Source organism: Lipophrys pholis (assembly GCF_963383615.2).
Source record: "Lipophrys pholis genome assembly, chromosome: 10".
NCBI classification, from domain to species: Eukaryota; Metazoa; Chordata; class Actinopteri; order Blenniiformes; family Blenniidae; genus Lipophrys; species Lipophrys pholis.
The window spans coordinates 746,411-762,432 of record NC_137640.1 but is presented as its reverse complement, the minus strand read 5'-3'; the positions used below and the strand labels follow the sequence as shown (position 1 = coordinate 762,432).

Here is a 16,022-nt window from a genome sequence, read left to right as displayed (position 1 = left end):
TCGGTAGGAGAGTAAAGGATGGTGGTTCACACCGTCTGTGAGGAGTTTTCTTCTTCTGCTCGTACCTGCGAAGGTTTTCTTGTGGTGTTCCTCCCACGATCGAGAGCTTTGGAGAAGAAGTGGTCGTGTCTGTGTGTTCTGCCCTGAGAGAGACTCCACCCAGTATTTTACCTTATTAATTAGAAATATGCATGAAAGTGTTGATTAGAAGAACAATTTATATATAATACAAGATGAAATTAGGAAACAATTCATTGTATTTGAAAAATTGAAATGACATGCGTAGTATGTTGTCATGGAAACCACTAAATTAATTGAAATGAAATGTTGACAGAATTTGATTCCATTGGAATATTTCTTGTGTTATCACTCAGTGATCCGAGTCGTGCAGCTCGACTCGCCGTCATAATCCAAGCAATAATATTGAGTCACTTCTACCTGTTTGTCATGCTGTCGTGTTTGGTAAGCCCCGCTCAGCAATACTCCTGTGGTAATGGAAATTAGTGATAATCCACACAGCTTGTTTCACCTTTTAATACTGTTTCATTCAGGTTAAGGGTGGAGACAGGTGAGCAACATGTAGAATCTGTGTTCTCCTTTTTCAAATAAAAAGTTCAATAACAAAAAACCTCTATAAAGTCTCCACTGCATCGCCACTGAGGACTGAGTCTATCAGTAAAGTAAAGCAGAGAGGAAGGTGTCCTCCTCTGTAAATCACGTTGGAACCAGAGAATCAGCAAAACCCAGAAATAACATTGTAGAGGCGTCAACAATAGAAGAATAAAGAGCAGGAGGCATTTTTACTCACTTTGGCGTCGCGACTTTCCTCCTCTGACTCTTTCCTACTTTCATTGAGTGTTTGTGTGTCCGTCTCTGCTTCCTGTCCGGTCTGACCGTCCTCCCCCCCCGACCTTTCCCTCCCGACCCTCCCCCCCGACCTTTCCCCCCCGTCCTTTCCCCCCCGACCCTTTCCCCCCGACCCTTCCCCCCCGATCCTCCCCCCCCGACCCTTCCCCCCCGACCTTTCCCCCCCGACCCTCCCCCCCCCGTCCTTTCCCCCCAGACCCTTCCCCCCCGATCCTCCCCCCCGATCCTCCCCCCCCGACCCATCCCCCCCGACCCTTCCCCCCCGATCCTCCCCCCCGACCATTCCCCCCCGACCCTTCCCCCCCGATCCTTCCCCCCCGTCCTCCCCCCCCTGTCCTTTCCCCCCAGACCCTTCCCCCCCGATCCTCCCCCACGATCCTCCCCCCCGACCCTTCCCCCCCGTCCTTTCCCCCCAGACCCTTCCCCCCCGATCCTCCCCCCCGATCCTCCCCCCCCGACCCTTCCCCCCCGATCCTCCCCCCCCGACCCTTCCCCCCCGTCCCTACCCCCCCGACCCTTCCCCCCCGATCCTCCCCCCCCGACCCTCCCCCCCCGACCCTTCCCCCCCGACCATTCCCCCCCGACCCTTCCCCCCGCTGGACGTTCCATTAAGTGACACTGTGATTCTGCTCACTGGGTCTCATCTCTTCTCCCATTCCATCCATGTCATCACAGTTGATCTTCAATGAACGTCTGCCTCTTCGTTAACTTTCCTCCATGTCTGTAAGTCACGTGTCTCTCGTCTTCCAACAATTGAGGAGATGAACATGCATTACAGAGAAACAAGGAAAACAAACCTGTGAAAGAAAAATCTAAATTGGAAACAATGTGGGCATATGATTAAAAAATAATAATAATTTGGGTTATTTCACATTTTGTTTTATTGCTATACTCACTCCACTCCGCTAACATGTCCCGGCTTGTCTTCTGGAAGTCTCATTTCACAATGTGTCTGTGTTACTCTGCTGCTGGCCTGAGCATTGATGGTGCACAGCTTGTTGAAAGCCGTTCTTCTGTCCTGTGTCGTCTCGTTCTTCTGTCCTGTGTCGTCTCTTTCTTCTGTCCTGTGTCGTCTCGTTCTTCTGTCCTGTGTCGTCTCGTTCTTCTGTCCTGTGACGTCTCTTTCTTCTGTCCTGTGTCGTCTCGTTCTTCTGTCCTGTGTCGTCTCTTTCTTCTGTCCTGTGTCGTCTCGTTCTTCTGTCCTGTGTCGTCTCGTTCTTCAGTCCTGTGTCGTCTCGTTCTTCTGTCCTGTGTCGTCTGGTATTTCTGTCCTGTGTCGTCTCGTTCTTCAGTCCTGTGTCGTCTCGTTCTTCTGTCCTGTGACGTCTCGTTCTTCTGTCCTGTGACGTCTCGTTCTTCAGTCCTGTGTCGTCTCGTTCTTCTGTCCTGTGTCGTCTGGTTTTTCTGTCCTGTGTCGTCTCGTTCTTCTGTCCTGTGTTGTCTCGTTCTTCAGTCCTGTGTCGTCTCGTTCTTCTGTCCTGTGTCGTCTGGTTTTTCTGTCCTGTGTCGTCTCGTTCTTCAGTCCTGTGTCGTCTCGTTCTTCTGTCCTGTGTTGTCTCGTTCTTCAGTCCTGTGTCGTCTCGTTCTTCTGTCCTGTGTCGTCTGGTTTTTCTGTCCTGTGTCGTCTCGTTCTTCAGTCCTGTGTCGTCTCGTTCTTCAGTCCTGTGTCGTCTCGTTCTTCAGTCCTGTGACGTCTCGTTCTTCTGTCCTGTTACGTCTTGTCCTGAACTATAAGTTTAATAAGACAGTTTTTTGAAGTGTAGGTTCTACATGTATATCAGTGAACGTAGTATCATGACTGAGTGGTAGAAGCTGAGTCAGACATCCAGGAGATTAACCACCAGCTGTGGTGGAGCAGTGTGAGCAGCCGGAGACGAGCCGGAGACGAGCCGGAGACGAGCCGGAGACGAGCCGGAGACGAGCCGGAGACGAGCCCAGCGAGGATCAACTGAATAACAGTATTTTATTAAAAATGCAGAGGCTGGTAAACAACACATGCTGGTACTGAATCAGAGTCGTAACATGAGCAAACAGCTGGGAGACGTTCTTCAATATATTGCTTCCACGTTGTTTTACTGACTTCTTCAGCTCGTAACCCATCGAACACTATTTGCTTTCCTTGTCCCGACCGGGCGTCGACCTCTCAGCAGTCTGCGCCGTTTTAATAAGTTTGTGTTCCATATTTAGAAAAAACATTCACAACACAAAACTATTCAGATGAGACAGGTGTGTGTTGGTAGGTAGAGCGGTCGTCTCCCAATCAGAAGGTTGCAAGTTCGATTCCTATCTCTGCCATCTCTGCCTGCCTACATGCCGAAGTGCCCTTGGGCAAGACACTGAACCCCAAACTGCCCCCATTGGACTGACAGTGCCTTGCACAGCTGCAGCCTCCAATGGTGTGTGAAAGTGTGAGTGAATGGGTGAATGTGATGAGCTGTGTGAAGCTCTGGGGCTGCTGGCAGTTAGTCCATATATATAAGGTAGTCTATTTATATAAGTTAGTCTATTTATATAAGTTAGTCTATTTATATAAGTTAGTCTATTTATATAAGTTAGTCTAATTATATAAGTTAGTCCATTTATATAAGTTAGTCTATTTATATAAGTTAGTCTATTTATATAAGTTAGTCTAATTATATAAGTTAGTCCATTTATATAAGTTAGTCTATTTATATAAGTTAGTCTAATTATATAAGTTAGTCTAATTATATAAGTTAGTCCATTTATATAAGTTAGTCTATTTATATAAGTTAGTCCATTTATATAAGTTAGTCTATTTATATAAGTTAGTCTATTTATATAAGTTAGTCTATTTATATAAGTTAGTCTAATTATATAAGTTAGTCCATTTATATAAGTTAGTCTATTTATATAAGTTAGTCTATGTATATAAGGTAGTCCATTTATATAAGTTAGTCCATTTATATAAGTTAGTCCATTTATATAAGTTAGTCTATTTATATAAGTTAGTCCATTTATATAAGTTAGTCTATTTATATAAGTTAGTCTATTTATATAAGTTAGTCTATTTATATAAGTTAGTCTATTTATATAAGTTAGTCCATGTATATAAGTTAGTCTATTTATATAAGTTAGTCTATTTATATAAGTTAGTCCATTTATATAAGTTAGTCCATATAAACCTGTTTTCAATATTGTCCTTCCCATGAAGATGATTGTTGTTGACTTGGCTCAGCGTCCGTTTCATCAGCCGGCTGCAGGAAGGTGATGAACTTTTATCTTTGCTGGTTCCAGTTTGGGTGAAACACCAGCAGGGTTGGGTTTTGTGCAAATAATGAAACCAAATGTATGCATGTACAGGAATAACAGGAATATAGTGTGTGTTCTGCATGAGACATCCAGCGAGGGATAATGGATGAAGGGCGACGGCATCCTTCACAATTCAGATGCCTTTCATTTCATTGTCTTTTAATATTTATGGACAGAGACAACTGTGACCCTGGAAAAAAGGAGCATGAGAAACAAAACTATAAGAGCATAATCAATGTGACGCTGAGTCTGTGTGGTCGTACACAAAGTGTGTTTGTATATCTTGTCAGGGCGAGATGAAGTGCTACCATCCCCAGAAAATCCCCCTCTGTGCTGTGTCAACCTTATCGGAGCAGTAATAACGCTGCTGGCACCACGTCTCCATAAAGTTTACCAAATGTGTCATAATCAAGACAAACAGCCGACAAAGAAACATGATTGAAGCTCAGAAGATGATCTCTGATCACACGGGTTGGTTGAGTCGCGCTGGCGAGGCAGACTCTGGTGTATTTCTGTGCTCACTGCCGCTCTCTGCTCCGTCTCTTCACAGCCTGCCCTCAGGGCACCTTCAAGTCCTCCCAGGGGGCCGGATTATGTCAGCAATGTCCGCTCAACAGTCGCTCCACCATCGAAGCCGCCACCCTCTGCGGCTGTCGCAACGGGTATTACCGCGGAGACATGGACCAACCAGAAGACATGTGCACCAGTGAGTCGGCCTCCCTTTGTCACACACACCCTAAAAACACACTCCTGGAAAGGTTTGGGTGGTGTAACGCCGAAGAACCAACACGGCCGGATTTGTGAAGGTTTGCGTCCAGCAGCCGACACACGACGGATGACCACATCTCATAACGAAGAAGATCATGGAAAAGTTGCTCATTTGGTGATACAAGTTGATGGTGGGGTCCGGTCTTCATACAATGAAATAGAATAGTCCTTTATTGTCACGCTGTGGCAGTGTTAAAACACAGTAACTAATGCAAGACTGTGGAGAGGTCAAATATTATCTATTAAATATTAAAAACTAAATCTAGGAGGAACAAAACAATTATTTACAATTCTCTGAAGTGCAAAATGAGTACAGCAATGGCAAATTCTATTTGAATTGCCATGCAAAAATCCAAGATGGCCGCCAAAATGAGCCCACTAAACAGACTTTTGTCATTGAAAGGCTTATATTTGCTCAATTACATTTACAATTCCACCAATACTGGTCATAATTAGTCTGATTTCCATCATGATGACCTTGCAGCTAAATAGACAATTTCTTCTAGATGGCTGCCATGAAGCATGAAAGTAAAACAAACTCCTCCACACACAGAACCTCTGTGTTCTACCCTCACCTAGTTTAGCCCACAAGCCAATCTGTTTTACGGGGGTGTGGCCATTACCGTTAACAAGCACCTTCCTGGAGCCACAGGTCAGCTGACCTGATGGAAAGGACCTGGACCTGGACCTGGACCTGGACAAGCAGTCCATTTACAGTATGTGGTTGACTGCTGAAACAAAGGTGCTGCCTGTCCCACGAAGCCCAAACACCCAAAACACTTCTGCACATACAACCACCTACATGGGACCAATTTGAGGAGTCATATGATGCAGTGGTCAAAACTACAACATGGGTCCATTCCAGTGCATTTCAGGGGCCAGAGCTGAAACCAGCGTACCCTGAAACATATAGAATGACACCAGTATCTTGAAGATTGGCATTCTACATCCACATTTATCTTCAGAGATACATTTCTCCTGGGCCCGATGGCGGCCATCTTGAAAAATGGCAGCCATCTTGGATATTCAAGCGGGAAATTGGTTCAAATTAATAGCTATTAAAATCCGTGCCACTGTGCCAAATGTGGCGCTTGAATCACCATTTTCAGGATGTCTGTCTGTTGGATGTTATCGCCTCCACCCGCGGCGGCGGCGGCGTGATTCATGATTAAGTTAAAGGCCGGCGTCTTCTCCTGATTTATCATTCCGTCTGTAATCTGCTGCACCTAATTCCAGAGTCCCGCCTCATTTCTCTCCTCGTGTGGAGGTTTGGGGAGCAGCAAGTAATAATGCTGCCGCGCTCCTCAGAGGCTGCCTCGCTATGCAAGGCGAGGCTTTGAAGAACGCCGCCGCTCCTGGGAGAGACGCTGGAACTAGGCTGAAGCTGTGTGTGTGTGTGTGTGTGTGTGTGTGTGTGTGTGTGTGTGTGTGTGTGTGTGTGTGTGTGTGTGTGTGTGTGTGTGTGTGTGTGTGTGTGTGTGTGTGTGTGTGTGTGTGTGTGTGTGTGTGTGTGTGTGTGTGTGTGTGTGTTCAGTTAGATGTTCCATGGTTGATCCCTGATACCATCAGATTGAACCAGAAGTCATTGATCTTTATTTGGGTTTTATTTTCAGCTTCTAGTCGTTTAACACTGAAGTCCGACTCTCACACCTTCAGGACCAAAAGAGACGTTTTCAGGATTTTCCACCAAACAAGTTTGTCTGCTAATTAATCTTAACTTCAGAAAAAACTAACAGAACAAAGCAGCATTCCTGGGTCGTCGGTTCAGTTTGGTTTTATCACATTTTGAGGTTTTTACAGATTTTTCCTCATTTTGTTTCGTGGGTTTTCCTCCTTCAGCTCTGCTTCCATTCATTTCAGCAGTTTGCGCTATACTATTATAGTATTTAATAACATACTATTATTATAGATATTATATTATTTTACATTTTTCAGCCCTTTCTTCTGCATTTTGTTCTTTTTCTTTTTTCTATCTTGTCCTTCCTTCCGTCACTCAGGAGCCTCACAGAGGACATTTAGAAGTGACTGCCACAGGGGTTGAAGGGGTTAAAGTCTCTCTCTCCTTCGGCTCTCAAGTTGATGCTGATAGCAGAAACATCAGCGCTGCAGTGAAGAGGGGTTAGACGTCGCCCTGCCCGCCCTACCCGCCCTACCCGCCCTACCCGCCCTACCCGCCCTACCCGCCCTACCCTGCTCCACAAATCACCCCAGCTCTCAAGTCAAGAGGACAAACTATCAAGTTTCACCAGATTTGTTTTTAATACGACGGCGAGGCAAAAACAAATCAAGTGTTCTGGCGCCCTAATGAAGGAAATGGGTGTGTTTTATGTTCAGCCTGATCTCAGCAGGATGTAGAGTCAGATCAGTGAGATGGAAGAGTGGATGAGGACAGATGACAGGAAATCAAAGCCTCTGCATGTCTCCCAGCCGGACAGAGGACGGCTCTTTGTACTCCTCTTCCTCTATATGTCCTAAAGGTCAGCTCCGTCTTGTGTCAGACAGCAAACAGCAGGTTGAGTCTGAGCGTCTTATGGAATGGTGTCCAGTGTTGGATCCTTGTCCTTCTTGCTGTGGACTGTGGGGGTCTGACACGTTTCTCTTTGTGCTGTTTGGATCAGAAAAGTGAAATGAAGTGAGTCTGTGTCAGTGCATTTCTAGTTACACAGCCCTGGAGCCAGGCAGTGTGCTGACGGCTCCACTCCCCTTTCACAAAGTACAACTATTCATAAGATGCTGCTGCTCAGATTGTGCCCCCTGTGGATTATGAGCTCTTTGCTTTCGGAGCCTTGCTGAATATGAGCGTCTCCTCAGTTTCTCATGTAATTTAGCTCCACTTGTTCAGATCGTCTTTCACCGGCTTCTTACCTTCGCCAAGAAAAGTTGGGCTGAGAAGGTTCGGTTTTCATCTGCGTGTATATTTATTTGGTTGGTTGATAGGTTGGTTGGTTGGTTGGTTGGTTGGTTGGTTGGTTGGTTGGTTGGTTGGTTGGTTGGTTGGTTGATATGTTGGTTGGTTGGTTGGTTGGTTGATATGTTGGTTGGTTGGTTGGTTGGTTGGTTGGTTGGTTGGTTGGTTGGTTGGTTGGTTGGTTGATATGTTGGTTGATATGTTGGTTGGTTGATATGTTGGTTGGTTGATATGTTGGTTGGTTGATATGTTGGTTGGTTGGTTGGTTAGCTGGTTGATATGTTGGTTGGTTGGTTGGTTGGTTGGTATGTTGGTTGGTTGGTTGGTTGGTTGGCTGGTTGATATGTTGGTTGGTTGGTTGGTTGGTTGGTATGTTGGTTGGTTGGTTGGTTGGTTGGTTGGTTGGTTGGTTGGTTGGTTGGTTGGTTGGTTGGTTGGCTGGTTGATATGTTGGTTGGTTGGTTGGTTAGCTGGTTGATATGTTGGTTGGTTGGTTGGTTGGTTGGTTGGTTGGTTGGTTGGTTGGCTGGTTGATATGTTGGTTGGTTGGTTGGTTGGTTGGTTGGTATGTTGGTTGGTTGGTTGGTTGGTTGGTTGGTTGGTTGGTTGGTTGGTTGGTATGTTGGTTGGTTGATATGTTGGTTGGCTGGTTGGTTGGTTGGTTGGTTGGTTGGTTGGTTGGTTGGTTGGTTGGTTGGTATGTTGGTTGGTTGGTTGATATGTTGGTTGGCTGGTTGGTTGGTTGATATGTTGGTTGGCTGGTTGGTTGGTATGTTGGTTGGTTGATATGTTGGTTGGCTGGTTGGTTGGCTGGTTGGTTGGTTGATATGTTGGTTGGCTGGTTGGTTGGTATGCATTTTACCAACTTCTCAGAAAAACTAATCACTCGAACATCCTGAAATCTCCCGGGATGATCATCCAACGATTAATCCATTAGATTTTAGTTAAGGGCTAAATGTTACGGAGACAGGTGCTATACAGAGAGGATGGGAGAGGCACCCCATGATGGAATAAACTTTGCTGCCAACAGAATAAAGTAGAACAGTAGTTGTAGGTAAAGACCCTCATAAAATATCCTTAGAATTCACACGAGGACGCTGCTTGGAGCTCCTGACAACGCTCCGACTCCATCTGGGGGTAAACAGGAGGAAGCAGTTCTGCACATGCTCAGTAGACAATCAGAACAAAGTTTCCTCCAGAGTGTGAGGACTCCCAGTCCATATCCTCCTGGTTTTATTTTGACAGTCACTGTAATATTAATATTTGATGGGTGTTTTGATTTGTTTATTTTCTTATATTATTTTTAATCTGACTTGGCTTTTAAACATTTTTGTTTTGAATAGAATTTTTTTAATTATTTGATTGTATTGACTATTATTATTTTAAATTAACTTCTGTCAGCTAGGTTGTATTGTGTCAGTGTGGTGTCATTTTGTCTGAGCGCTTTATAAGCTCTCTTTTCTTCGGTACTCTCTGAATTAAATATTTTATTATTATGATGATAATATTTAGTAGTAGTAATGGTGCATTCCAATATTAAAATGACCATCTTTCTTTTGTTGAATTGTTCATCAGATTGTAGTTTTTCCATGCTTGTGGATTAAATGATAATATATTAATACCACAGCCTCTGTGGAAGCTGCGTCATGAATCCATCACATCTTTATTGTGAAACTCCTGGCGTGCTGTTTGCTGTCATGTCATATTAACTGACTTGTTTCCTAACATAGTTTACTACGTGCACACTTACACTTACTGCGGGGCTATAAAACACGAGACATCTTAAGACAGTAATAAAATAGAAAAATCCATATGAAGGCCATTACCAGGCATCGCTTGATAATAATAATAAAAACTTCTTGCTCAATGAAATGTGGGTCATTAAAGTGGCGGACTGATCTTCACGTGTTTGAATTCTACAGCGAGTGACTGAGTCCAACCCAGGTGTGCTTCCATCCTTCTCTCCAGGTGTTCCTTCGGCTCCTCGTAACGTGGCGTCGGTGGTCAACCAGACGTCGGTGCTGCTGGAGTGGCACTCGCCGCGGGAGACCGGCCACCGTGACGACCTGTCCTACAACGTCGTGTGCGGTCGGTGCCACAGCAGCGAGCGGCGGGCGTGCCAGCCGTGTGACGAGGGCGTAGCTTTCCTCCCCGGCAGGCGAGCGCTGAAGGAAACGAGGGTGGAGGTCAGCAGGCTGCGGGCCCACACGTCCTACACCTTCGACATACAGGTAGGGCGGCAGCGCCGGATGGTAGAAGCTCTGATGGAGTCGTGAAGCGTTGTGTTCACAGTCGCAGAAGACCGTCACTTCTGTGGGAAGTTTGTTTGTTTGTTTGTTTGTTTGTTTGTTTGTTTGTTGTTTGTTTTGCGGTGGATTCACTCTGCAACCATAACTTCACAAGATTCATATTTAATGATATTTCTCTGCTCCTCCGTTATCGGCTGCTCTGCTTCCAACTCCCAAACCTCCATGTAAATGTTTGTGTGTTGGTCTCCTACCCTGACGTTATCATTGTCTTTATGTTATTTATTGTTTGTGGTGCTGGAGCCTCGTCGGCCTCCTGTCTCTGTCTCCGTCTCTGTCTCTGGTGTCTGTCTCTAGTGTCTGTCTCTAGTGTCTGTCTCTAGTGTCTCTAGTGTCTGTCTCTAGTGTCTGTCTCCGTCTCTGGTGTCTGTCTCTAGTGTCTGTCTCTAGTGTCTGTCTCTAGTGTCTCTAGTGTCTGTCTCTAGTGTCTGTCTCCGTCTCTGGTGTCTGTCTCTAGTGTCTGTCTCTAGTGTCTCTAGTGTCTGTCTCTAGTGTCTGTCTCTAGTGTCTCTAGTGTCTGTCGCTAGTGTCTCTAGTGTCTGTCTCAGTCTCTAGTGTCTGTCTCTGTGTCTGTCTCTAGTGTCTCTAGTGTCTGTCTCTAGTGTCTCTAGTGTCTGTCGCAGTCTCTAGTGTCTGTCTCTGTGTCTGTCTCTAGTGTCTCTAGTATCTGTGTCTGTCTCTAGTGTCTCTAGTGTCTGTCTCTGTGTCTGTCTCTAGTGTCTCTAGTGTCTGTGTCTGTCTCTAGTGTCTCTAGTGTCTCTAGTGTCTCTAGTGTCTGTGTCTGTCTCTAGTGTCTCTAGTGTCTGTCTCTGTCTCTAGTGTCTCTAGTGTCTCTAGTGTCTCAGCTCTGCTTCGTCCTGCTGGTTCACCCAGACTCATTAAAAACGCTCATTTCACTTGTTGACTTTAGCAGTTTACCTTCCTTCTTCTTTAAATGATTGTATTTCATCTCCATCTGCCCTCCTTTGTCTGGTACCTGGATTATCCAGGTGGTCTTGCTTTCCTCGCCCCCCCCCCCCCCCTCCCCCCCGCCGCCATTTTTTTAAGCTTAATTTTATCCTATTTTCCTGGATTCAGGAACCATTTTGACTTTTAACAGGTTTTTCTGGTCATTTTAGCCATTTTAGCTCATTCTTTCAATCATCTTGCGTACTCTTTATAATAATAATAATAATTATTATTATTATTATTATTATTATTATTATTATTATTATTATTATTATTATTATTATTATTATTATTATTATTATTATTATTATTATTATTGTTGTTGTTGTTATTATTATTTAGCTTTTGGGGCTTTTGTTTCTCCAGTCCTCTGTCCAACAGTTGTTTTCTGTTTATTATCAATTTTAGCAGCAGAATGTTATTTATTTTTTGACCGTTTTAGCCGGGAGAGTTTATTTGAAAATAAACCCGAGAATCAGATACAGGGACATGTGTCTCTGGAGCTGCAGGTTGTAAAGACCTGGAAGAGACAGGGATAGCCAATAATAGAAAAGAATTGTTGTCAATTTGATGAGTCTAGTGAGAGTAACTCTCTCTGACTGACCACACTGGGACAACCAGCCACATGATAGAGGAGCTCGTTATGTTTTAACAGAAACTCACAACCTGTTGATTGTGTCTGTGTGTTGGTCAGATGAGTTCCATGTGACCAGCCTGAAACTCAGCCGCTGGCCCAGCTCGGCTGCCGAGACTAGTTAGTGAAGGCTGCCGAGACTAGTTCGAGAAGGCTGCCGAGACTAGTTAGTGAAGGCTGCCGAGACTAGTTCGAGAAGGCTGCCAGGACTAGTTAGTGAAGGCTGCCGAGACACTAGTTAAAGAAGGCTGCCGAGACTAGTTACAGAAGGCTGCCAGGACTAGTTAGAGAAGGCTGCCGAGACTAGTTAGTGAAGGCTGCTGGGTTTCCTCATGTTGTAAAGTTTCTAGCTCCTCCTTGATTTTCCTCATTTGAATATTGGATCATAGGAGCTACATTCAGAATCTGCTGTGTCTGTGTGAGCTGGACTGGCTCCGCCCACACATGCCCATCTTGGGAAGAGGAGGAAGTACTTCCTCTGGTGGTGCCATGTGCCAGAGCAGAGCTGCCTAATTGTGGGAGGAGTCAAAGGGAGGGCCTACCTTGATTGGGATTGGCTAAACCCCCGATGACACTATATAGGGTTTGATTCCTGATTGGCTGCTTGGAGCAACACACTTTTTAAACCTGAAACAAGCCAGGGACAGAGAGGACAGACTGTCTTCACTTCTGGGACGTCAGTCCAGGTATGGGGACGAGTAGTACTGCTGGAGAACCTTCAGGAAGTAGATTTAGTGTAATATGAGCCTTTAAATGTAAGCAAGGAAAGAAACCTTCAAACGAGCGACCAGGTCTCCATCCTTCAAACAGCATCGCTGGATTTCTTTATTATTTGACCTCTTTAGCCACCTCTTGTCTCCACTCTTTATATTTCACGGTCAGGATCACGGGCCCTGCACACAGTGACTCGGCCAGGAGGAACCGAAGTACCTCATGTTGTTCAGTAATAGACGCTCATGTGTACAAAGGATCACTGAGCTTTAATAGTTCTGAACCCTGTGAGGGTGAAACTGCAGCAACACTTACCAAAACGATTCTGGGACTTTGAGGCCAATTAGAACGTCTCTTCATGTGAATGACTCTGTGTTCGACTCACCGTCCTGCTCTGGTTCTGCTCTGGTTCTGCTCTGGTTCTGCAGGCCGTCAACGGAGTCTCCAACAAGAGTCCCTACCCCGCCCAGCAGCTGTCCATCAACATCACCACCAACCAGGCCGGTGAGTGTGTGTGTGTGTGTGTGTGTGTGTGTGTGTGTGTGTGTGTGTGTGTGTGTGTGTGTGTGTGTGTGTGTGTGTGTGTGTGTGTGTGTGTGTGTGTGTGTGTGTGTGTGTGTGTGTGTGTGTGTGTGTGTGTGTGTGTGTGTGTGTGTGTGTGTGTGTGTGTGTGTGTGTGTGTGTGTGCTATAAGCTCGTCATCTCTTCATCCTGTCTTCCTTCTTCTATTCTGCTTCTATTTCTGATCTCCTTTTCTCATCTTTATCCCCTTTTCCCTGGCCGTCCTCTTCCTCAGCCTCCCACGGCAGAGTACTTGGAGTCCATAAAGTAACTGAGTTATTACTCCATCAATACTTTATGGCGACAGACACAAGTGATATTTCCCAGCTTTAGATGTAAAAGCCGCTTTGCTCCGATCATTTTCCTCGTCCTCGGCGAGCGACGCTCCTTCCTGAAGGGAACACGATGCATCGTCTCCCGGCCACCTTCCTTTGTTTCTGCTGCAGGATGCAAACATTCATTCCTGTAAGGTTCTGCTAAGGCTGATTTACTGTCTGCTCGACGGCAACGGGGGGTTCTAAACACGTTTTATTGGACCTTTGGAGGTGAACGTCAGTCATTGAAGAGTCCATGCTGGTTCTGAGGTTTGGACCAGTTTGGCTCTGGAGGCGTCGGGTTTTCTGACCATTAATTCACCCTGACGCACACTCCACTTCTCTACACCTTCAGAAAGAATCCTGTCATTAAACTTTGGCCCAAACATTCCGTTATATGATGCAGTTTAGTGTTGGGTTTTATTTGCTTTCCTTTTTTTGCCATTTAATTAGATTTCAGACAGTTTATTACTTCTCTCAATGAAACACAGCGTCTCTCTTCATCCCTCCTTGGCAGCAGTTTTTACCGTCTCAAAGTACAAATGCAATCAAAAAATCATCTCATAAAACAATCCCAGAAGCAAGACCATGAAATACATCACGGCCAAGAGCTTCTGGGTCCAAGAATTCTGAGTGACGAAGCGTTGCAGCCGTAACTCTTCCCTCCCCGTCAGTTTTCATGTTTTCATGAAGACGGAAACATTTTTCTCCTTAAGGGATCAAATAATCTCCGTCCGGGTTCCGTTCCGTTCCGCACTACATTCCCCATATTGCCGGTGTTGAGGCGTGCTGCTGAATCCCATGACTGCCTGACGGCTGGTGTGTTTCCTACAGCTCCGTCCGTCGTTCCCATCATGCACCAAGTGAGCTCGACCAGCCGCAGCTTCTCGCTGTCATGGCCGCCGCCGGAGCAGCCCAACGGGATCATCCTCCACTACGAGATTCGCTACTACGACAAGGTAAAGTGGGAGGATGAGTGTCTGTTTGTTCCCGGGCCTTTGGCCGTCACGCCCGATAAAACTGGCAAATCGATACCGACTGCATCGAAGTCGTGCGTTATTAACGGCGACGCTGAAGATCACAAACACTTCGACTCGTAAAAAAGAAAACAACTGGAGTTAAAGTGAAAAGATTCTCACTGATCGTTGTGACACTGAGATGTTTCTCCTGCGCTGACTCAGTTCTTTTATGTGTCGGCTCAAATCCTCACCAGTCCATGTAGAACACGACCTGTTTTCATGGACTCCAGTCCGGATTGTATCTCCATGGTTTGTACCAGGAAGAGTTCCTCAGGTGGAGCTCCTCATCGCCCCGCCTGCATCGTCCTCATCAGATTACTTTACCTTCCAAAGGAAACCTGGCCAAGGTAGCAGCCAGTGACACGCTGACATAAGACCAGAGCTACACAAGTTACAGAAAATAAATAATGCTGATAAATGTTATTTTGCACACCAGTTAAAACCCTCAAATTTGTAAATTTACGATAGGATCTGTTGAGCCGCATGCATTCAGAAGCTACAACTCTGTGTTGGATATCAGCTCAGATTATTAATATTCCAAAATGTGGATTGTTACGATGGTGCTTCACTGTCCGGTGTTTTGGTTTCACTGGTCCCCCTGTTAACTGGTGACTTCTGCCAGCAGCAGCTGATGTTAAAATAAGACAAACAAACGCTACGATACTTTAAACTTCAACAGAAATGTGGTTAAACAGCGTTCTCCAGGACAGCTACCGGTTCTGGTCGGGTTTTTAACATCTGCTGTGGAAAGGAGACGCTGGAGGAAGAAGGTCACCAGTTAACAGGGGAACCAGTTAATCCCTAACACCGGTGGTATCGTGGCTCAGAGACCTTCTGAATCCTCTGGTCAGCTTGAACCCCAACGGTCCCTCAATGCAACACAGCTGCAGATAATCAGGCATCTGGGAAAGTTGTCACATGACCAAGATGCATCATGGTTTGTTTGTAGTTTCACTCGATATTCTGATGTCGAGCTCAAATCAACGACTTAATAAATGTCGCTGGTAGACTTCAGATGGATAAAGGCATCGGAGTAATGAGGACGTTTACTTCGATATGAAAAGTCAAGCCACTCACGTTTTCTCAGAACATTGACAAAAATAAATGAATCAAATGCAAAAGATTGAAAACAATAACTAATCTTTTTGTGGCCGGCACTAGTGAATCCTTTCACACATCCTGGGAGGGATTCCTGTACTTCTGTCCACCTACCTGCCCGCCTACACACACACACTCTGTTATCCAACAGGAAGTGTGTAGAGCAGTGAGCAGGCTTGTTATATAAGAGTGACTGAAACACTGCAGCCACAATCCTCCAGCTCCACTTCTACCTGCTGCACCTTCACAAGAAGAAGCAAAGAAAGTCACTGCAGCCTCGGGTCCAAACACAATCCAGGTAAACCACAGTGGATCAAACAGGAGAGCTCAGGCCAGCTCTCAAACCACAAAACAACAGAAGAGTTGAGCCACTGGAATGAGCAGCAGGCTGCTTAAAAGGTTTCCTCTCATCCAGAACCGCTGACAGTTTAAAGAAAATACATGAACTTTCAAAGGTTTCTCTTAAATTTAATGGTAAATGAACCTCAAAGCACAATAAACTAAAGCTGCGTAAATCTGTACCGATCCATGAGGTTTGCAGTGCGAGTGGCGCCGCGCAGGTATGAACTCCTCTGATGGGAAGTAAACAAACAACACAACATGTTCCTACTCGGCTCA

At 45.5% G+C, this 16,022-nt stretch overlaps 1 protein-coding gene across 1 annotated transcript in view; it reads left to right on the top strand.

Moving 5' to 3' along the window:
• Positions 1-16,022, top strand: part of LOC308115496 (ephrin type-B receptor 1-like) — a gene marked incomplete at both ends in the record, with an annotated part of 60,852 nt that overhangs the window by 11,059 nt on the left and 33,771 nt on the right. Inside the window, 4 exons of the mRNA XM_080473053.1 lie at positions 4,688-4,843; positions 9,782-10,044; positions 12,841-12,916; positions 14,122-14,246. Coding sequence (XP_080329179.1) covers positions 4,688-4,843; positions 9,782-10,044; positions 12,841-12,916; positions 14,122-14,246 — 620 coding nt within the window. The remainder of the gene's footprint in view (positions 1-4,687; positions 4,844-9,781; positions 10,045-12,840; positions 12,917-14,121; positions 14,247-16,022) is intronic.